General features: G+C 36.6%; 1 protein-coding gene across 5 annotated transcripts in view; it reads left to right on the top strand.

Moving 5' to 3' along the window:
* Positions 1-18,017, top strand: part of tbc1d1 (TBC1 (tre-2/USP6, BUB2, cdc16) domain family, member 1) — a 74,633-nt gene that overhangs the window by 6,449 nt on the left and 50,167 nt on the right. For 3 of the 5 annotated variants that reach the window (XM_051912192.1, XM_051912370.1, XM_051912276.1), the window contains 2 exons: positions 15,722-16,018; positions 16,436-16,630. In XM_051912192.1, coding sequence (XP_051768152.1) covers positions 15,722-16,018; positions 16,436-16,630 — 492 coding nt within the window. Of the gene's footprint in view, positions 1-4,520; positions 4,780-10,018; positions 10,174-15,721; positions 16,019-16,435; positions 16,631-18,017 lie in introns of those variants that run through there. The other 2 variants (XM_051912459.1, XM_051912539.1) reach the window with 2 other exon arrangements.

The following is an 18,017-nucleotide window of genomic DNA, read 5'->3' as shown; positions in this document are numbered from 1 at the left end:
TTCAGCTGTCTGTAATAAAGCTAAAACACAGTACAAATCAAAACAGTTTTGTGAAAAAAAGAGTACAAAAGGTGTCTTTATTGTATTGGTAAACCATGGTGGTTTATTACAATGGATTGATTGTTTTTGAATATTGACTCATAGTGATGGAGTGTCTGAGATATAGATTATGAAGTTTCCTTCATCAACCTGCATTTAGGCAGGATGTAGATGTAGAAGTTGTCATAGTAACCATTTCCTGTGTCAGTGAGCCAACCGCAATGTGGCTATGGACTCCCTGACTGTGACTGTTTATTGATGCGATAAACAGACAGAGAGATAGAAAGAGAGATAGACCGGTGTTCATGTCACTGACCACCTGTCACTCATGTGCTTCCACTTTCCAAAATCAGTGTGTGCGTGCATGTCTGAATGACTGGGATTCAGATCATAGTGGTGTTCCGTCAACTTCACACGCTCCATGTTCTTTTTTTAAACTGAAAAACAACAACTGAATGACCTCATCAACCATAAATTATGAAGACATGTTTTCTTTCAGCTTTCATGTTAGCTTTTCACCAGCCAATTTAAGCTGACATAATTCCATTTACTCTGTCTTTCATGTGAGACCCTACAGCTGTGCTTCAGCTCAACAGCTTAGCATATAGCAAATACCTTTGTATCTTTTCTTGTTGTTCATTATGTCTCTAATATTATGGTGACAGCTGTGAAAAGTCACATTTAATCTGTGAAAGTCTGTGAAAGTCACATTGTAGTTATGAGTAACTTAAAGGGTTAGTTCACCCAAAAATAAAAATGATCCCATAATATAATAATGGGAGTGAATAGTAACCAATATTTTGAAGCCCAAAAAAGCACATCCATCCATCATAAAAGTAGTCCATATGGATCCAGGGGTTTAATAAAGGCCTTTTGAAGCAAGGTGATGCGTTTTTGTAAGAAAAATATCCATATTTATAACTTTATAGACTAGCTAGCTCACTAGCTTCCGGTAACATCCGTCCGCAAGTTCACAAGAGAGTTGAATTCTGCTGTATGACATAGGATGTAGGAGTAGCGTAAGCTTAGGTGAGAGTAGAGGCCTCTTGCGGTTCAAACAAATACATCCAAAGTGTGATGGATTACAGGATGGTGACTTGGTTCCATCCATCGTTAGTTGATTGGATTTTGACATGTGGGTGTTGCGTTAATAAGAATGCTAGTTTGCCAACACAATCTCATGGCAATTTGTAACTATTTAATGTTTTGGCGAATTGGTGGCTAAGGGCATATTTACATGACAACCATGTACTAAGAACGGAAAAGTTTTTCCTTTGAGTTTTTCGTGTACAGACGGCGTTGTCAAAATGATCCCCATTCACACGAATCTGTGACAATGACTAAGCTCTATTACGTATGCCAGGCCAGTAGTTGGCAATGTCACTTTATAAAGAAAAACTATGCGCCTATAGACTGAACACATAATACGCATGCGCATGATGTCAAATAGTTTACATGGAAACGATAACAGTGTCGTTTTCAAAAACTTGCACTTTGAATCTTGTTTTCAAAATTTTAAGGCCTCCAAAACGCTGTTGTCGTGTAAATGAACAGCGAAACTACCGAACTAAAAATGGTAGCTTTTAGTTGAAAACGGTGTTGTATAAACAGCCCTTAATTTGTATCAATTTGTATGATCTCATTGGTATGTTTTCATACGATCTGCTGATGCCCCAGCCCACGGTTAGTTTCAGGGGTGGGGTTGTGGGAAGACCTTCATGCTTTTTTCTAAAACTCACAGGCTGCATTTGAAATCGCATACTTCCCTACTATATAGTATGCAAAAAAACAGTAGGAGACAAAAGAAGTATGTCCGAATTCACAGTATTCATACGTGCATACGATGGACACTTTACTATCCCATGAGGCCACGGGAGAGGATTTATGAATGGCAGTGAAGCGACGTAACTGACGCTCGTAGGTCACATGATAATGACAACATGGCGAATGTAGTACGTCCGGATTACATTTATACTACATACTGTAGAACATACTTTTTTAGCAGTCATGATCATTACTACTTATTCAAAATAAGTACCTACTGAAGAGAGTATGTTATTTCGATGCAGCCATACATTTCCATATGATTCACATCATACGAATTTATACGTAATCGCCACCTCGTTAAAAAGTTACATTTTTCCATGAGATTGGGTTGGAGCTTGCAGTTGATTGTGGAGGGTTTAAGCAGTTTAAATAATTGGAGAAGTCTGCTGGCATACGTCACCAGAGAGAAGTCAAGTCAAGTCATCTTTATTTATATAGCACTTTTTACAATGCAGATTGTGTCAAAGCAGCTTTACAGTGATAACTGGCAAATAATTCTAGAAGAAAATGGTGTCATTATCCAGCTTAACTAAATTCAGTATTGATTCATTCCTTTGTAAAAATCAATAGTTATTAATTTAGTTAATTCATCTATATATCGGCTCTGGAGAAAACAGTGATGTCATCGTCCAGCTCAGTTCAGTTTGCACACAATGGTGTCAATGCAGGCAGATCAAAAACATTGTTGAATATCAAGTGTCCCCAACTAAGCAAGCTAAAAGACGACAGCAGCAAGGAACCCAAACAGGTGACAAAATGGAGAAAAAAAAACCTTGGGAGAAACCAGGCTCAGTCGGGGGGCCAGTTCTCCTCTGGCCAACAACGAACAGTGCATGATTATAATTCAGGCAGCGTTATAGGTCATAAGTCAGACCTGTGCCACTGGCTGTCATGCCGATGAGGCCTTTACAGGGGATTGTCTGGTTGACACAATCTCAGCTGACACTTCAGGGCTGCGTTGTTGTTGTGTCTAGGTGTAGGTCCTTCATCTGATCTGGATACGGCCCGGATCCAACTGACTACGTTAGACCTCGGGATAAACAGAGAGACTAATATTAGCGTAGATGCCATTCTTCTTCTGATGTAACGAGTACATCTGGTGTTATAGGAAGTGTTCCCGGTTCCGGGACCTAATTTATGCAGCCTAACAATCCTTTAATCCATAAAAACTATAAATTGATAATGTGTTATGTGTATGCCAGGGTAAAGAGATGCGCTTTTAGTCTAGATTTAAACTGACAGAGTGCGTCTGCTTCCCGAACAATGCTAGGAAGATTGTTCCAAAGTTTAGGTGCCAAATAGGAGGAGGATCTACCACCTGCAGTTGATTTTGATATTCTAGGTATTATCAGCTGGAGTCTGAAGTCTGTAGTTTTACCAGAAATTTGGGTCATAACATTTTAATTAAAAATTACCTTTTTTTTTTTTTTTTTACCTTTTTTTCACAGGAGTAAAATTGGATATAACTTTGTAAAAACAAACTAGTCGCATGCCAGCATGTTTAATGTTTAAGTTTTGTGGCTTCAAAACTGTATTTTAACCTTTCATTATTTAACATTATTCCAGATAATAAAAGAACAATTTTTCTTTAGGAACAGCCTATATGGCTCCTGTATCGTATTTATAATACTTTAAGTATGAATACTGAGGGAGATGTGTTTGCTGTTTCTAGTAATGGAAAAGATCAGTTATCCATTACAGTGTCAAGGGACCGGATCAATTTAAGTAGGACAGAGAGATTTGTGAGTGTGTGTGTGTGTGTGGGACACAGTGTAGAATAAAATGTGCTACAAAACAATTTTATCAGATTTAGATTAAACAAGAAGATGTACTGATGACATACAGTTGTAAAAAAAAAAAAAATATTGAATGTTATAAAACAACATGTCTCACTGAATAGATTTAATTTAGTGTGGAATTTTAGAGGGTCACTATTTGTTTAACTCGTGGGGTCCAAAAGCCTGACAACATATTGCTCATCTGGGATTTTTTTCCCCCATTTAAACCTATAAATAATTTAATTTAAACCAAAGTTATGATGTAAAATGAATAAATACTTAAAATGGTTCACTATTTCTAGGTCACTAAGCAAAAAATAAGCATGTGAACTATTTTGCTTTCATTGAAGCACAAGATGCTCTTTGAACCATACTCAAATTATGCTGAATAACATGATTTTCAGCTTCTGTCATTAAAGCAAATGACATATTAAATACTAAGATATTATAAAAAATATTTAATATTTACTATTCAATTAAAGTTTTCACTCAAATTGTTATGCTTATAATATAATTTGTGATGAAAAATATTTTACTAAATAGGAGAAAAAGGCTATATGTTTCTACAGTCTGTCAGATTATACGGTGTTATAATTTGTGATGAAATTTATTTTATTAAATAGAAACGTTTCTGTGACTGTAAATCTGCCACCAGGTGGTGGTCAAATCCTGAACATGGGAAATCTCTTATGCATGGAGAGTAAATAATTATTTCAGTCAACACCTATTAATAGCTATTATTATTATTTATAAATAATCTTAAATCCAGTCTAAAATAAACTAAATTAGGTTTTATTTATATGGCAACTAGTAGTTCCATCTCCCTTCCCATAGGATCTAAACGAATTTTTTTAAGCTTAGAATTTAACATTTTCCACTAAACACAAGATAGTCTACAGCCAAGCCGTTTGTATATTCGTGGATGTGATATGATCTTCTACTTCAGTGTAATTTTCTCTCAACATCATGTGAATGTTACCGTCACATCCCACTAAGCGCCGTTCAAACGGTCACACACACTCCAAACTCCCATTAGTTTCACTTTCTCCATGAGATCTGGATGGCTGAAGCGATGAAAGCGCGCTTTCACATCTTACATTTATTGCGGAGGGATGTGAAAAGCGAGCAGGAGACCGTGAGTACCTTTATAAACTTTGTTTGGAATTTGTTTTGTTGGAAAGTGTATTTGTGTTAGCATGGTTAGCTAGTCGGTTAGCCACTAATGAGTTTTTAGTGAACATTAGCCTATTGAAACATTATTTATCCCCTTGTTATTTAAATCAATTATTTACTTTTCTCTCTTGTGAAGAGTGAATAACGAATTGTTTATGTAATGCTTTATAGTACATCTAGATAATTAACTTTTTCTTTGTAAAGTTGTCTTGATGGCAGTGTTTCAAAACCTACCGAGCTGCCTATCTAGACAGCATTTTTGGGCATCGATTCAAATGTTCATAACGCGCCAATGTTGTCTAGGTAGGCTGATCCCTTTGTTTTGAGGCAGGCAGTCTATCTGCCAGTTTGTTAATAAAATAATAGTTCAAATATTAAATTCAAAAAGTGTATTTGTACAATTAAAAAGGCCTAAATAGGCTACTGGTCTAAATCTAGGTGAATAAAGACAGAAGATGTCGGTTATTTGATAGGACATGCAACTGTAACAGTAGCTGTTATACAGTCATTTATCTCTATGTAGAAAGGGATTTGTTGAAATGGTTTAAAGCACTTTTTAATGTACTAAATTCAACATAATGTATCAAACTTGCTGAAAAATGACTCCAAGTTAGATAAAGTTCCTGTTGAGAATAAAAGGGTGGTGCAGTTTGTTCAGTTCACTAAGTGTTCTTATTCAAGCCTCAGTCTGTTCTAGACTAATTACACTCAAGGTATTGTGAAGGAAGATTGATGGTGTGTCAGATATGTTTTGAGAAGGAACATCAAGAACAAAATGGGGAAGTGTGCAAGAGAAATGTCAATCATTTACATAGACTTTAAAGCTGTTTTTGTTCATGAATGTATATAATATAATTTGTCATTTTTCTCCCAGCTAGTCATAATGTGTTGTGTGTTCACTTTTGTAGTGTTCACCTGATTGTCTGACTTTTTTTTTTTTTTTTTTTAATGACTTTTTAGATAAGTCGAGTTCAGTATAGTTCAGTATTTTCATTAGGTTTTCCTGTATGTGTTTTTGTGCTGCCGCTAATTATTCAGTAGTAGCCTACTTGGAACCACCTCTTTTTAAGGAGTGTGTCACAGTCACATGTCCCATGCTTAGTTCCACCTCATGTGACCGGTGCTCTCTCCTTTTTTTAAAGAGTTCCTTAACCAATGTGTCTGTATGCGTACTTTATGAGCTTTTAATTTTTAACACTGAACTTGACAACCTATAGTGTTGTGCATGTGTGTCATTCTTGCTGTGGATGGGCAAAACGGCAGGGTGATGTACAGTAGCAACAAATATTATATTTTTCAGCTTTGTGACAACATATATTTCAATATGTGAGCAAATATAGCCATTGTTGCCCAAATGTAGTCATTTTCATTTATATGCAGCTGCAATATAAGAAAGCAGTAATATTAATGGTTGAATCCGAGTTATAAATCGTAGTATAGTTCAGAAGTTGGATTAATTTATGAAGCGATTCATAAAAATAAAAAAATTCACTGTAAAAAAAAAAAAAAAAAAAAATCTATTAAAAAATGGATAATGTACTGGCAGAAAATTACCAGTACGTTATCCAGTAATTTTACAGACATTTCCATTAACCCTAAAACACAACAACGCAAAATACAGGTAAAACACCTGTAAAAAATAAGTACGGATATCCTATATCCTATATCCTATCCGGATATAGACTGCTCCTTGCGTTTTATCTCATTATCATATGACTAATTATGCTGTTTTAGTTGAGTGGTGGCTGTGGCGATTAAATGACATCATCATGTAGTATTTCCTCTATTTTCCTGTGACCTGATGACCTCAAAAACCTGAACTTTGAGATTGTGGTCTTGTGAGTGGGTGTGCGCTGTGGAATAATGGGAAATGTGTGCTGAAAATCTTTTTGTGTTATCACACAGTTGTTTTAAATGTCTATAACACAGTGAAATATGACAGATACATTCATGTAAATATTTGTAAAATGTCACAGTGATTTTAAAGAATGTTAAAGTAAATTATCTTTGACATTTGTCTAGATTGTTTGTCCCTCTTTTCCTGAAGTTTTCCAGCATTGTGTGTGTGTATAGGTGTGTGTGTGTGTGTCTGGATAAAGTCAAAGCTGTTTTTTCCCCGGGCTAGAACTGTGTGGCATTTCCCAGACTCCCTTGTGTTCTGTCTATCTTTTTCTCCCCCTCACTTTTTAGATGTTAATGGGTTTCGTGTTGCTGAGACAAGCTATTTTTTTTTTTTAATTATTATTCCAACAGTAAACACGTTTAAGCTGTTTATGACTCACCCAAGTTGTTCATCAACTTGACTGTCTAGGTATATTTAGTTAAAAATGGCCGAAGCAGTTCAACCTCAGATACTTTGACTGGTTTAAGTTGTTGTATGAGTCCAGATCTTGGTGCTATCTGTGCTGATAATGACCTGAGCTTCATCAAAGCTGCTTGCAACTTTCACTCTTCCAGTGAGGGACAGGAGCTGTTTGTTAAGGGGTTTTCTGCTCTTCTGTGTTCATGCCAAACTGAAAGGGCACTGACTTCTCTTTATTTTTGGATTACTCACTGTTCCAGCCCTCCTGACTTCCTCTGTGTGAGTGAGTGTGTGTATTACTAAGTAAGAACAGACCATGTGTTTGTCTGTCTTAAGTGTTCTTGGGCACAGAAAACCATGGCTGGTTGTTCGCGACAGAGAGGGATGCATAGCGCAAGCAGTAACTTATGTAAAGGGTTAGTTCACCCAAAAATGAAAATTCTGTAATTACTCACCCTCATGTCGTTCCACACCCGTAAGACCTTCATTCCTCTTCGGAACACAAATGAAGATCTTTTTAATGAAATCTGAGAGCTTTCTGTCCCTCCATTGGGAGCAATGAAACTACAACATTCAAAGTCCAGAAAGGTAGTAAAGACTACATTAAAGTACTCCATGTGACTCCAGTGGTTTAACCTGTTTTATGAAGCGAAGTGAGTGCTATGTTTGCGCAAAAAACATAATTTACCACTTTATTTACAAAATAATATTATCTAAAGCACATTCACGGAACAACTTCCGGTCTTGAGTCAACACAACACACATGCGTCGTGGTGCTCCCCCTACTGGATTGCAGGTTAATATTTTCTTAAAGGGTAGGTAACGCACCCAGTTTCTGCCAATCTCATGTTAATCTTGAGTACCTATATAGTAGTATTGCATCCTTCATATCTCCGAAAAGTCTTTAGTTTTATCATATTTATATAAGATAGATACGCTGTACCGAGTCTTTCCGAAAAAAGCCGAGCTCCTGGAGGCGTGCCTGCCGTGGGCACAGCTAAAGAGTCACGAGCGCGCGCAGCTTTTACATAGAGATCGTCTGCAAGCTGTGACATCTTTATAAATAAAAAAGGAACAAAAACATGTGTGTTGTTTCCATTATATGCACTTGTGCGTCGATTGCCAACAAAACACAGACATTTGATGCAGTTTTACTTACCGCCCGCGATCTGCAAATCCAGCGTCGAACTGGGACATGTTTACAAAGCATTCATCACCGAAATTCCGGGAACAAACAAACATACATGCACAACTCCGTTGCTGCCCCGAAAAACAAACTTTATTCACTGTTCCCTTAACGCTGGGTTCTTTGGGAAGCTGAAAAATGTTATCTTTCCCTTACAACCAAAAACACACTCCTTTGGTGACATTGTTGAAAAATCTCTCAGCTTCCTTAACCCGAACGAAGCGCGTTGATGGCCATGCTCTTGCTCTCGCTCTGGGTGATGTGTGCGCATGCTTATCAGGGAGAAGTGCCCATACAAGGAATTCCGCACTTATTGCATAAGGGCCATACTCAAAAAACTCTCCAAAACATGTCCCAAACCGGAAGTAGTGTATTTGGCACAGAAATACTCAGTCATATGTCCAACTCGTGTTTTAAAACTTTGGCCATGTTTAGCATGAGAATCTAACTCTTTAACAGTGTAAATAAGTCTGAATACATAAAATAGCATTAGACTTTAATAGCTTTAAATGAAGGGTTTTTGTTTTGTTTTTTTGTTTTTGTGCAAACAAAGCACTCACTTCACTTCACTTCATATCATTGAGGTTAAACCACTGGAGTCACCTTGATTACTTTAATGATGTCTTTACTACCTTTCTGGGGCTTGAAAGTAGTAGTTGCATTGCTCCCAATTGAGGGACAGAAAGCGCTCAGATTTCATCAAAAATATCTTCATTTGTATTCCGAAGATGAATGAAGGTCGTATGGAACATGAGGGTGAGAATTTTTTTTTTTTTTTTTGGGTGAACTAACCCTTTAAGTTCACTTTAAACAGTGAAAATACATATGAAAGGTGGCTAACTCTGAAAAGGTGCATCTCAGGTCCTGAACATGTCTAAAGAAATTAAATTTTGCTTAAATTAATAAAAGTCAAAAGACTTTATTTACTTAATTTAATTAATAAATGTCCATGGTCTTTTTGATCTATCTATCTATCTATCTATCTATCTATCTATCTATCTATCCTAATGAAAAAAGATGACTTGCATATTGTTTAACTTGTAATGATAATAAATAAATCATGGTATTATTTGTCTTACTTTTATGCTGTATATATTATATTACATTAACTTTTTACTGTTATACAGTAAAAAATACTGTATTAAAGTAGTGAGAAGAATAATGGGAATTACAAAAAAACTCAAAAGTATCCAGATGCATTACAGTAATGAGAATTTTGAGGGAAATTTAGTTTTTTTGATCTTTTAAGTTTTTTAAAATTTTAGTTTAAATCTTAATTGTCAAATTTTAATTTACTAATTTTTATCTTTTTTTTTTTTCTCATTTTATTTTGTTTATATTTCCTAGACATGTTTTCGTTAGATTCACCCATGAACATATGCCATTTCCCGTCTTTGGAAGGCTTGTATCTTTAAACTGTAAGCAAACCTCCACACAATCAAACACTGTTACCAGAGATAAAGCCATCCCAGAGAGAGAAGAGAAGGGAGGAGGGTATGAGAGATTGTAACTGTATTTCTGAAGGTGATCTTCCTAGAAAGATGTCATGGTGCGGCACTCTGAGCCTCTGACTGAACCACATTGTTCTGAATCAGCATGGGAGGCGGAGCCAGAGTCAGCACCAGGTCCTAATAAAACAGAGGAACAGAAGAGAGGGAGGGAGAGAGAGAGAGAGAGGGGGAGGGACAGAAGAGAACAGAGGAAGCTTTGAGGGACTTACACTTAGCATTTGAAGTTACAGAAAAGTAAAGGTGAGGACGCAGGAAAGTGAGGAAAAGAAATGTAGCTGAGATGGATGGATGAGGGAGAACACAGGAAGGAGACGATCAAGTTTGGACATGCCTTCTCTGCGTAGATGGCTGAGTCAGGTGAGTGTGTATGTGAGTGTGTCAAGGCCATTCTGTTCATTGTTGCCATTTATGATCACAACATGTCCAATGTGAAGTAAATATGTGTATCATTTTATTTGTTATTAAGGGTCCTTAAAGCTTTGCTATTTGCTGGTCATTTGAGGTTGGTCACAGCATGGTTCCCATTGGTGTCTTCTTCAACAATTGGGCTGAGAGCAAAACTTTGACCCTCGAAGCATTTGAACTGTGTTGTGTGGTTGGTTAGATGTCTTATTTTGGCCTTTTATACAGACATTAGAGTCTGCGTATGCATCGTTTTAGCTAGCAGCTAAAATATTTTCTGATATTCCTGTTTGCAACGGGCTGTTATGCAAGACAAGTCTTGTTGATACTTGAAGATACAAGTTCATCATCTTTGGCACAAATGCTTGCAACCTTGGACTTATGAGATTATTAACGAAAAGAAGTATCTTGTTTGACGCAGATTGAAAGTTTATCCTTTATAAGGTCCATTATATATCATTAGACCATTAATGATATTCTGCAATGTGGTTTTCCATTGCAGAACATCATTAACTAGACTTCTGTCATTTTCACCACTAGCATTACATCCGGGCTGATCTGTGAGAGTTAAAGGTTGTTGGTCAAATTTCTTCCCTTTCAGTTGTTTTTGTCTTGTCATCCTCTTCTCATAAAAGATGGCCAATGAAATTACTCTCACACTGTGGTAGCCAATCAAATTATTCCTTTATAACGGTGCACTAAATAGATTAAACCCATTTTTGGCTGAACTAACCCTTTAAGCAAGGTACAAGCAGACCTTGAAATTAGATGAGGCATTACTGCAGCTTTATGAAACGCAATTATACACATAAAGGCTATTTGTGTTATTTTGACTGGTTAAAGTTGGTAAAAGCTTACGAATCCAAGTTCTGATTTACTCAATGGGCACTGACAGATCTGAGTGTTAAAGGGTTCACTCAAAAATGAAATTTCTGTCATTAAGTACTCACCCTCATGTCGTTCCAAACCCATAAGACCTTCGTTCATCTTTGGAACACAAATTAAGATATTTTTGATGATATTTTTATCCCCCATAAAAAGCAACGTAAATTACCGTCATTCAAGGTCCAGAAAAGTAGAAAAGATATTGTTAAAATAGTCAACATGGCTACAGTGGTTCAACCTTAATGTTATGAAGTAGGGCTGGGCGATAAAACGATAACGATATGTATCGCGATAGACACGTGATTGATATCAATAAAAAATGTGTCCGATAAAACTTTCGATATTTTTTATTCTTCGTCGGAAGAAAACAGAGGTTGCGAAGCAAGTTTGGTTGCATTAACAAAGGCACTCGCTCTCTGGTAACCTAGCAACGTAGGGAGTGACACGCTAACAGCCAATCATGTAACAGTATCAAGTTTGGTTGCGCCATATCGTTGTCTCGTGCTGGTCTGCTGCATTCCTCTTCAGTAACCGGCGACTAATAAGCAGAAAATGAGTGCTGCAGCGAGCGAGGAAATTGTAAATAAAAGAAGAAAAGTCAGCTCGCCAGTATGGCAGTTTTTTGGATATTATAAGTCTGACCGTAGTCAGACAAATGTCGTCTGCAAATTATGCAAGACCGTCATCCCCGCCAAGACTGGTAATACCACGAACTTGATGTACCACCTTAACCGCGCTCACCCTTTGGAGCACAGCCGTATTCAACCAACAACATCTGTAGCTGCAACACCGCACAACATTTTAATTATTTGAGTTTTCCATTGTTGTTGACATTTCTGTCTTAATAACTGAGGGGATTATGATCAGAGGAAGGTTAAGTTTAAAATAAAAATGTTTAAATGTAATATATTTTTCTCCTGGTCCTTATTTTAAATGGGTCATAAAAAATATCAATAATTATCGATATCGACCGATATGAAACACTGATATCGTGATACAGTTTTCAGCCATATCGCCCAGCCCTATTATGAAGCGACAAGAACACTTTTTGTGCGCAAAAACAAAAATAATGACTATAAAAGTAAAATGGGTAGTGAATGCTATAAAAAGATCTTGGATTTTGGATCTTATAACATTAGACAATGGTTGATTTGTACTTTTGGAATCACAGTAAGACTTTTAACAACTTTATCTGACGAAGAGAAATGTTTTTTGATCATGATGAGTCAGTATCTATAGTATCCTGGTCTCATATCCTGAAGTTCTGCTGATCAGGCCCAACTGTCTTTAAATAAACATGCACACACTTTGACTCACACATTAGTGCATGCTGAATCAGACCCAGACACAGAATAAAGAAAAAAAATCTTTGATATCTACACTCAAGGTACCTCATGTACTGGTTTGGTTTCTGAGCAGTGCTCTAATGAAAAGCACTCATTGAGAAACATTTCAGCTGTGCGATTGCTTTGATTAGCCAAAGGGTTTGTACTAGACTGCCCACATAGTGGCCTTTTGAAGAGTTCTTCAGCTGATCGTATTACTGGGCAGCATCTCCACATCTACATCAGAGAGCTGAGTTTAGTACATTGAAACCAGCACATGTCACAGTACTAGTTAACTGCACTAGTTAACTACGCTTTTTTCTAATTGACTAGGTTGCTTCTTTGCCTGTGTGTGTGTGTGTATATATATATATATATATATATATATATATATATATATATATACACACTGTGGCCACAAAACATATTTGCACAATTTAAGCCACATTTAAAATATCAAACTAAGTTGCATCTGCAAACAAACCATGCAAGAGCTTTTCTCAGAACTAATTTCACTTTTAACCAATTTCACCCAAGGTCATTTGTTGTACCATTTGAGAAGCAGAAAGTATCCAATTTGTGTTTTCATTTTAAACAGAATAACTATTGCTTTATGATTCAAAATGTAACATGTTTTGCTTGAAAATGCAACTAGCTTTAGATGTTGTCTTCAGGCGTTCTTAATGCTTTGATTAGTTGACTAGATGTTGAGGCAATCCATCAACTAGTCAGTTTTGAAAATATGTAATTTTGCTGATCCCATGCATATTGCTTTGATATTTTTTGTAATGCTGTTTCATTCGTGTGTTTTTAAAGGCACTGTAAGTGACGTCTGCGAACCCGAATCTTGCCAACCCAAGCATGCAAAATAATCCACAGGCAGAGAATGGCTTGTCTGGGGTGCATTTCCCATACAACAACATAACTCACTGCTTAGCTAACATAGTACGATGCTTCGTTGACGAGATCAACTAGTTAGTCACGACCGTATCCCAAAACTGTATTGTCACAAATTTGTCTTTCAACCACCTTGGTTAATGATCAAGCAGGTGGTGGAGTAATAACTTCTTTTAATGAATCTGTTTGAGATCGAATTAATGCCAGATTTTTTGCTAAAATTACAGACATACAGCACTAATTCTGCTTTTTTTTCTTATTTATTTATTTTTTCTTACGTAGGCCTACTAGAGCATGTACAGCGTAGCCACATGCACACTCTTCAAAAACTATGCTTTAAATCTCTTGACAAACTAAAAGATGTAAAAGAAATTTGTATATTATTCAAAAGGCCTATTTGAAATGAAAGATATAAATTGTAATGAATGTCAGCTTGCTTATTTTGTTCAATATAACGATTTATTAAGTCCACGTGTCATGCAAACAAGAAGCTATGCTTCTAACCACAGGTCGAGAGCTGTCATTCAACCACACAACTTTGCAATGTTGTTTGCGAATGTTCGTTGGAACTATAGTTTTGGGAAACACTGACTTGTCTAACTATGTTGGTAGCGATGGAATTTGCGACCGTATTTGGCTAATGATGCTTTTGGGAAACACACCCCTGATTGTTTTCTGATGTGCAAGAAAAGTGTAGGCCATTCCCCAGACTTTTTTTTTTTTTTTTTGCTCTTTACAAAGACAGCATGTGAAAAAATCAACAAAATCGGTTACAGCATCTTTATCTGGGACATGTCCAAGTTTTGGGGCCACTGCACATACAGTCAGTCTTCTAGAAGCCTACTACATAGTACACTGTTTTGACCCCTTAATAATGTTTATGGTCCATGAAAGACTATACAAAATGGTGGCAATATTATACTTTCATAGTTATTGAATGAAAATACAAGAATCAGTAGATTGTGTTGGAACTACATTGAATTCCTGGTCACATGCTTGTACCATTTAGTGCTTATGAAACAACTCCAAATTGAGCTTGTACTATAGCCTGAGGTATTTTCCCAATGTTCGCTGTTTTCTCCTGGGCCAGCCTGTTTGACTTTTTGTTTTTTCAATGGATGTTGCTGAAATAGACTTGACTTAGCTCTGCATACCAGTGAATTAAGATTTGATTAGCAGAAAAATAACCAACTGCATCTAAATGCTGCAGCTGTCTAGTGCAGCAGACACACTCGTTTGCCCTTTACAGAGAGGTGACCAATTTTGCTGTAGTCTGACAGAGAACTAGATCTGAAATAGAATTTTTAATACCAATATTTGTCTTGATTAGTATAAGTGATGGGATAAAAACAGGGTAAACACACTATTAAATTAACACACAAGTACACCTGACAGAATGCTCCGACTTTGCAATTGAATATATACATCTGTTTTTTAGGCTTGTTAAAAAAGGATTTTTGGAAAATATCTACAGTCATTTTTTGAAATTGCCTACTGTGGAGAATCATCTGGGTTAGTGTTATATGGTCCAGTAGTTTCACTCTTTTTAGTATCACGGGAAATAGTTATAGAGTGGTATTGCGTTGTTTGTGAAGAATCGCCTTTCCGCAAAGGAATTTAAAGTTGTAACTCTGTTACTGTTATGCATACTTAAACAACTTATCCCACCATTTGTCTTCTGGACAAGAATGATACTTGAAATTGTGTTTCTCTTTGGGGTGAAGATGCATTCTATTACTTACAGAAGCAATCTGATAAAGCAGAAAAAACCACTGATGGACCCAAGCCATATCATAATCTAGTTCATTACTGTACATTATTATTTTTTTTTGACCACAGTAATCTTTGTCGCTTCAATTGAGCATTTTAATTATTCTCTAGATAATCTCATATTCATAACAGAGATAATCTTTATAGTAGTCCTAGTTACTGAGAATATTGTGAGGAATGGAAGTGTGAGTTTATTGTCCATCTGTCATGTTTCTCAGCATTTTTTATAGCTAAAATTGGTAATGTTTTGCAAGATGTGGTTTTGGGAAGGTGTGCCAAAGTGTCTGTCATATCATCACAGTTATTGAGGTTTATACTATTGTTCTGAACGCTCTGCTGCTGGAGTGACATTTACACTCAGATTTTATTATGGTAATGTAACTCTGAAAGCTTGTGAAATCATATTCCCTCCACGATTGTAATGATGTGCAATGAAAACATTCCATGGATGATTCATAGAACCATCGATGCCAATGCCAACCTTTTTTTTTTTTAAGAGTATGGCTGACTGAGAATACAGTTGCATTGTTAACTGAAAACTTTTGTGATGCGTATCAGTCAGAGTGACTTTAGTTTACACTGTTTACTTGACCTCATTCTTTTTCTCTCTCACGTCTGTCCTCCAGGTTCCAGAGATCATCAGCACTCTCAGGCAGGCTGGCAAAAGTTCTGCCCGACAAGAAGACACTCCCTCATCTCTGCCTAGCAATGGTCAGCCAGATGCCTCCTGCTCCACAGCAACAACAGCTGATGCAGCAACAGCATTTGCTAAGAAGTTTGAGGTGTTGTTCTGTGGGCGAGTGGTGGTGGCCCACAAGAAAGCACCCCCCGCACTGATAGATGAATGTATTGAGAAGTTTGGACGTGTCAGCGTAACAGGAACACTTGCAGCGGGCATCAGGCGGGCATTCTCGCTTAATCAGGTTACACTCAAATTTTGTGTTTTTAGGTTCAGAACCTATTACTAGTTTGTTATTATAGTACTTAATTAAACTTTCTGCACCAGGGGTTTGTAACTTTTATGATGTCTGTTTATCTGTTAAAATCTTATAAAATCAAAATATGCAACTCAATCAAACCTGCAATAATTAAATAATCATTAAATAACATAAATAACATCCCTCCCCACACTTTATGGACTTACTAGTTTAAGCATTATTATATTATATTACAAATATAATATTTATTTTATATTTATCATGTTGTATAACATAAAATGTCTACTTTTTATATGTATATTATATCCATTTTCATAGTGACCATTCTTGTGACCATCTTGAAATGTTAAATATTTTTTAAGTAAGTTTTGTCCTTAACAGATAATTGTGTTTCACTTCCAGGTGGCCAATGGAACAAATGAGGGAGCAGATGGAGGTGGAAAACGACCTCTATTTTTCAAACGAGATCAGAGTTTACCGTTTTTGCAGGCACTGGATGAGAACGGCCTATCACCGGAGCTCCAGCGACGAGCAGCAGATGGGGCCACCGGGGTCCAACCCACTAGCCTCCAGGAGAACAGAACCATGCTTTTCACAGTGAGTGACACACACACTCCCTCACACATGCCAATATAAACACCAGAACCAGAGGTAGGACTGTGTCGATATAGGGCTGGGCGATATAGCCCCAAAAAATTTATCACGATAAAATTTTTCATATCAGTCGATATCGATAATTATCAAAATGTATTTTTTTTCAAGTTTAAAGGTGGATTTTTGCTCCTAAGTGAAAGTTGTAGAAACCAGACTGTTAATTGTGGTTTTAAACTACTCTTTATTGTCGGAACATGACAAATACTTCACGTCTTTGAATTCTTTACACTTTTACAGTATTTCTTCTTAACAAAATAAATATCTTAATAGAAAAATTCATTTTTTAGTTTCTGCATGGGCTAAAGGGTCAAGTCAAGTCAAGTCACAAGGTTTGTGTTGCCTGACTTTGATGGCATGTACTGTATCTTCGGCTTTATATTAATAATTATTACTAGGGATGGGCATTTTTGACAATTTTTCATTTCGATCATCGATAGGTTTCAAAAACGAGTAATCGGGGGTGGGGCGTGTGCGGGGGGCGGGGCATGGCCGTCATGGAGATAATGAAAATATCTGAAGACTGTTATGAAAATGAATGTTAAAAATAAAAATATGACATGAAAACCTGTCAATGAAAACATGAACACGTGATTAGAACACTTAGATTATGATTATGATGCAGCAATGTTATTAAAAAGCATCTAAAAGGAATAGCTGCCTGAGATGAAGAGTGACTTTATGTCAATAAACTGAAGCCCATTCTATGACACATCTTATGATATTAATCAGAAAGCTCAGATACATAACATAGACGTGACATCACAACCTGTATCTGCATAAAAGGATGCAAATGCCAGTAAACTAAGTTACTCGCTAGAGCGAGAGTGAGAGAAAGAGAGAGCTCCCGCCGTGATGCGCTTTGGCAGCGCGCTGAAACACGGGCAAGGACAGAATTTACTATAGATTTCTATAAAGTTCTCATTATAATGCTATGTTTATGGCAGATTTGTGGTTCATTTTCATCTACGTTATTATTTTTACAACTTTCATCTGCAAAAAGTTTGCGAATGCAAACGTGAGCTTGACCGAAAGTGTAACTAATATTGCGCTTTAAAACGAAAGCCAACAAAACGAAAGCACAACAAATTCACATTCTATTAGGCTACATTAGTGTCACTATTGTAATTTTTTATTTATTCTAATATTTCAACAATATTTTGGATTCAATTTGCACTTTCTGATCAACCAAAATGTTATTTTACAGTATGAAAATCAAAGTTTGAGCACGTCCAAAAAGAAATCCACATCTGAGCAGAGATTCGTGCTCGTGAATTACATGGATGCGCTCTCGCGTGCGTTACAAATGCGCTCTCGACATTAAAGAAATAGA

Source organism: Ctenopharyngodon idella, chromosome 1 (assembly GCF_019924925.1).
Source record: "Ctenopharyngodon idella isolate HZGC_01 chromosome 1, HZGC01, whole genome shotgun sequence".
NCBI classification, from domain to species: Eukaryota; Metazoa; Chordata; class Actinopteri; order Cypriniformes; family Xenocyprididae; genus Ctenopharyngodon; species Ctenopharyngodon idella.
This window is presented reverse-complemented; position numbering and strand designations above follow the sequence as displayed.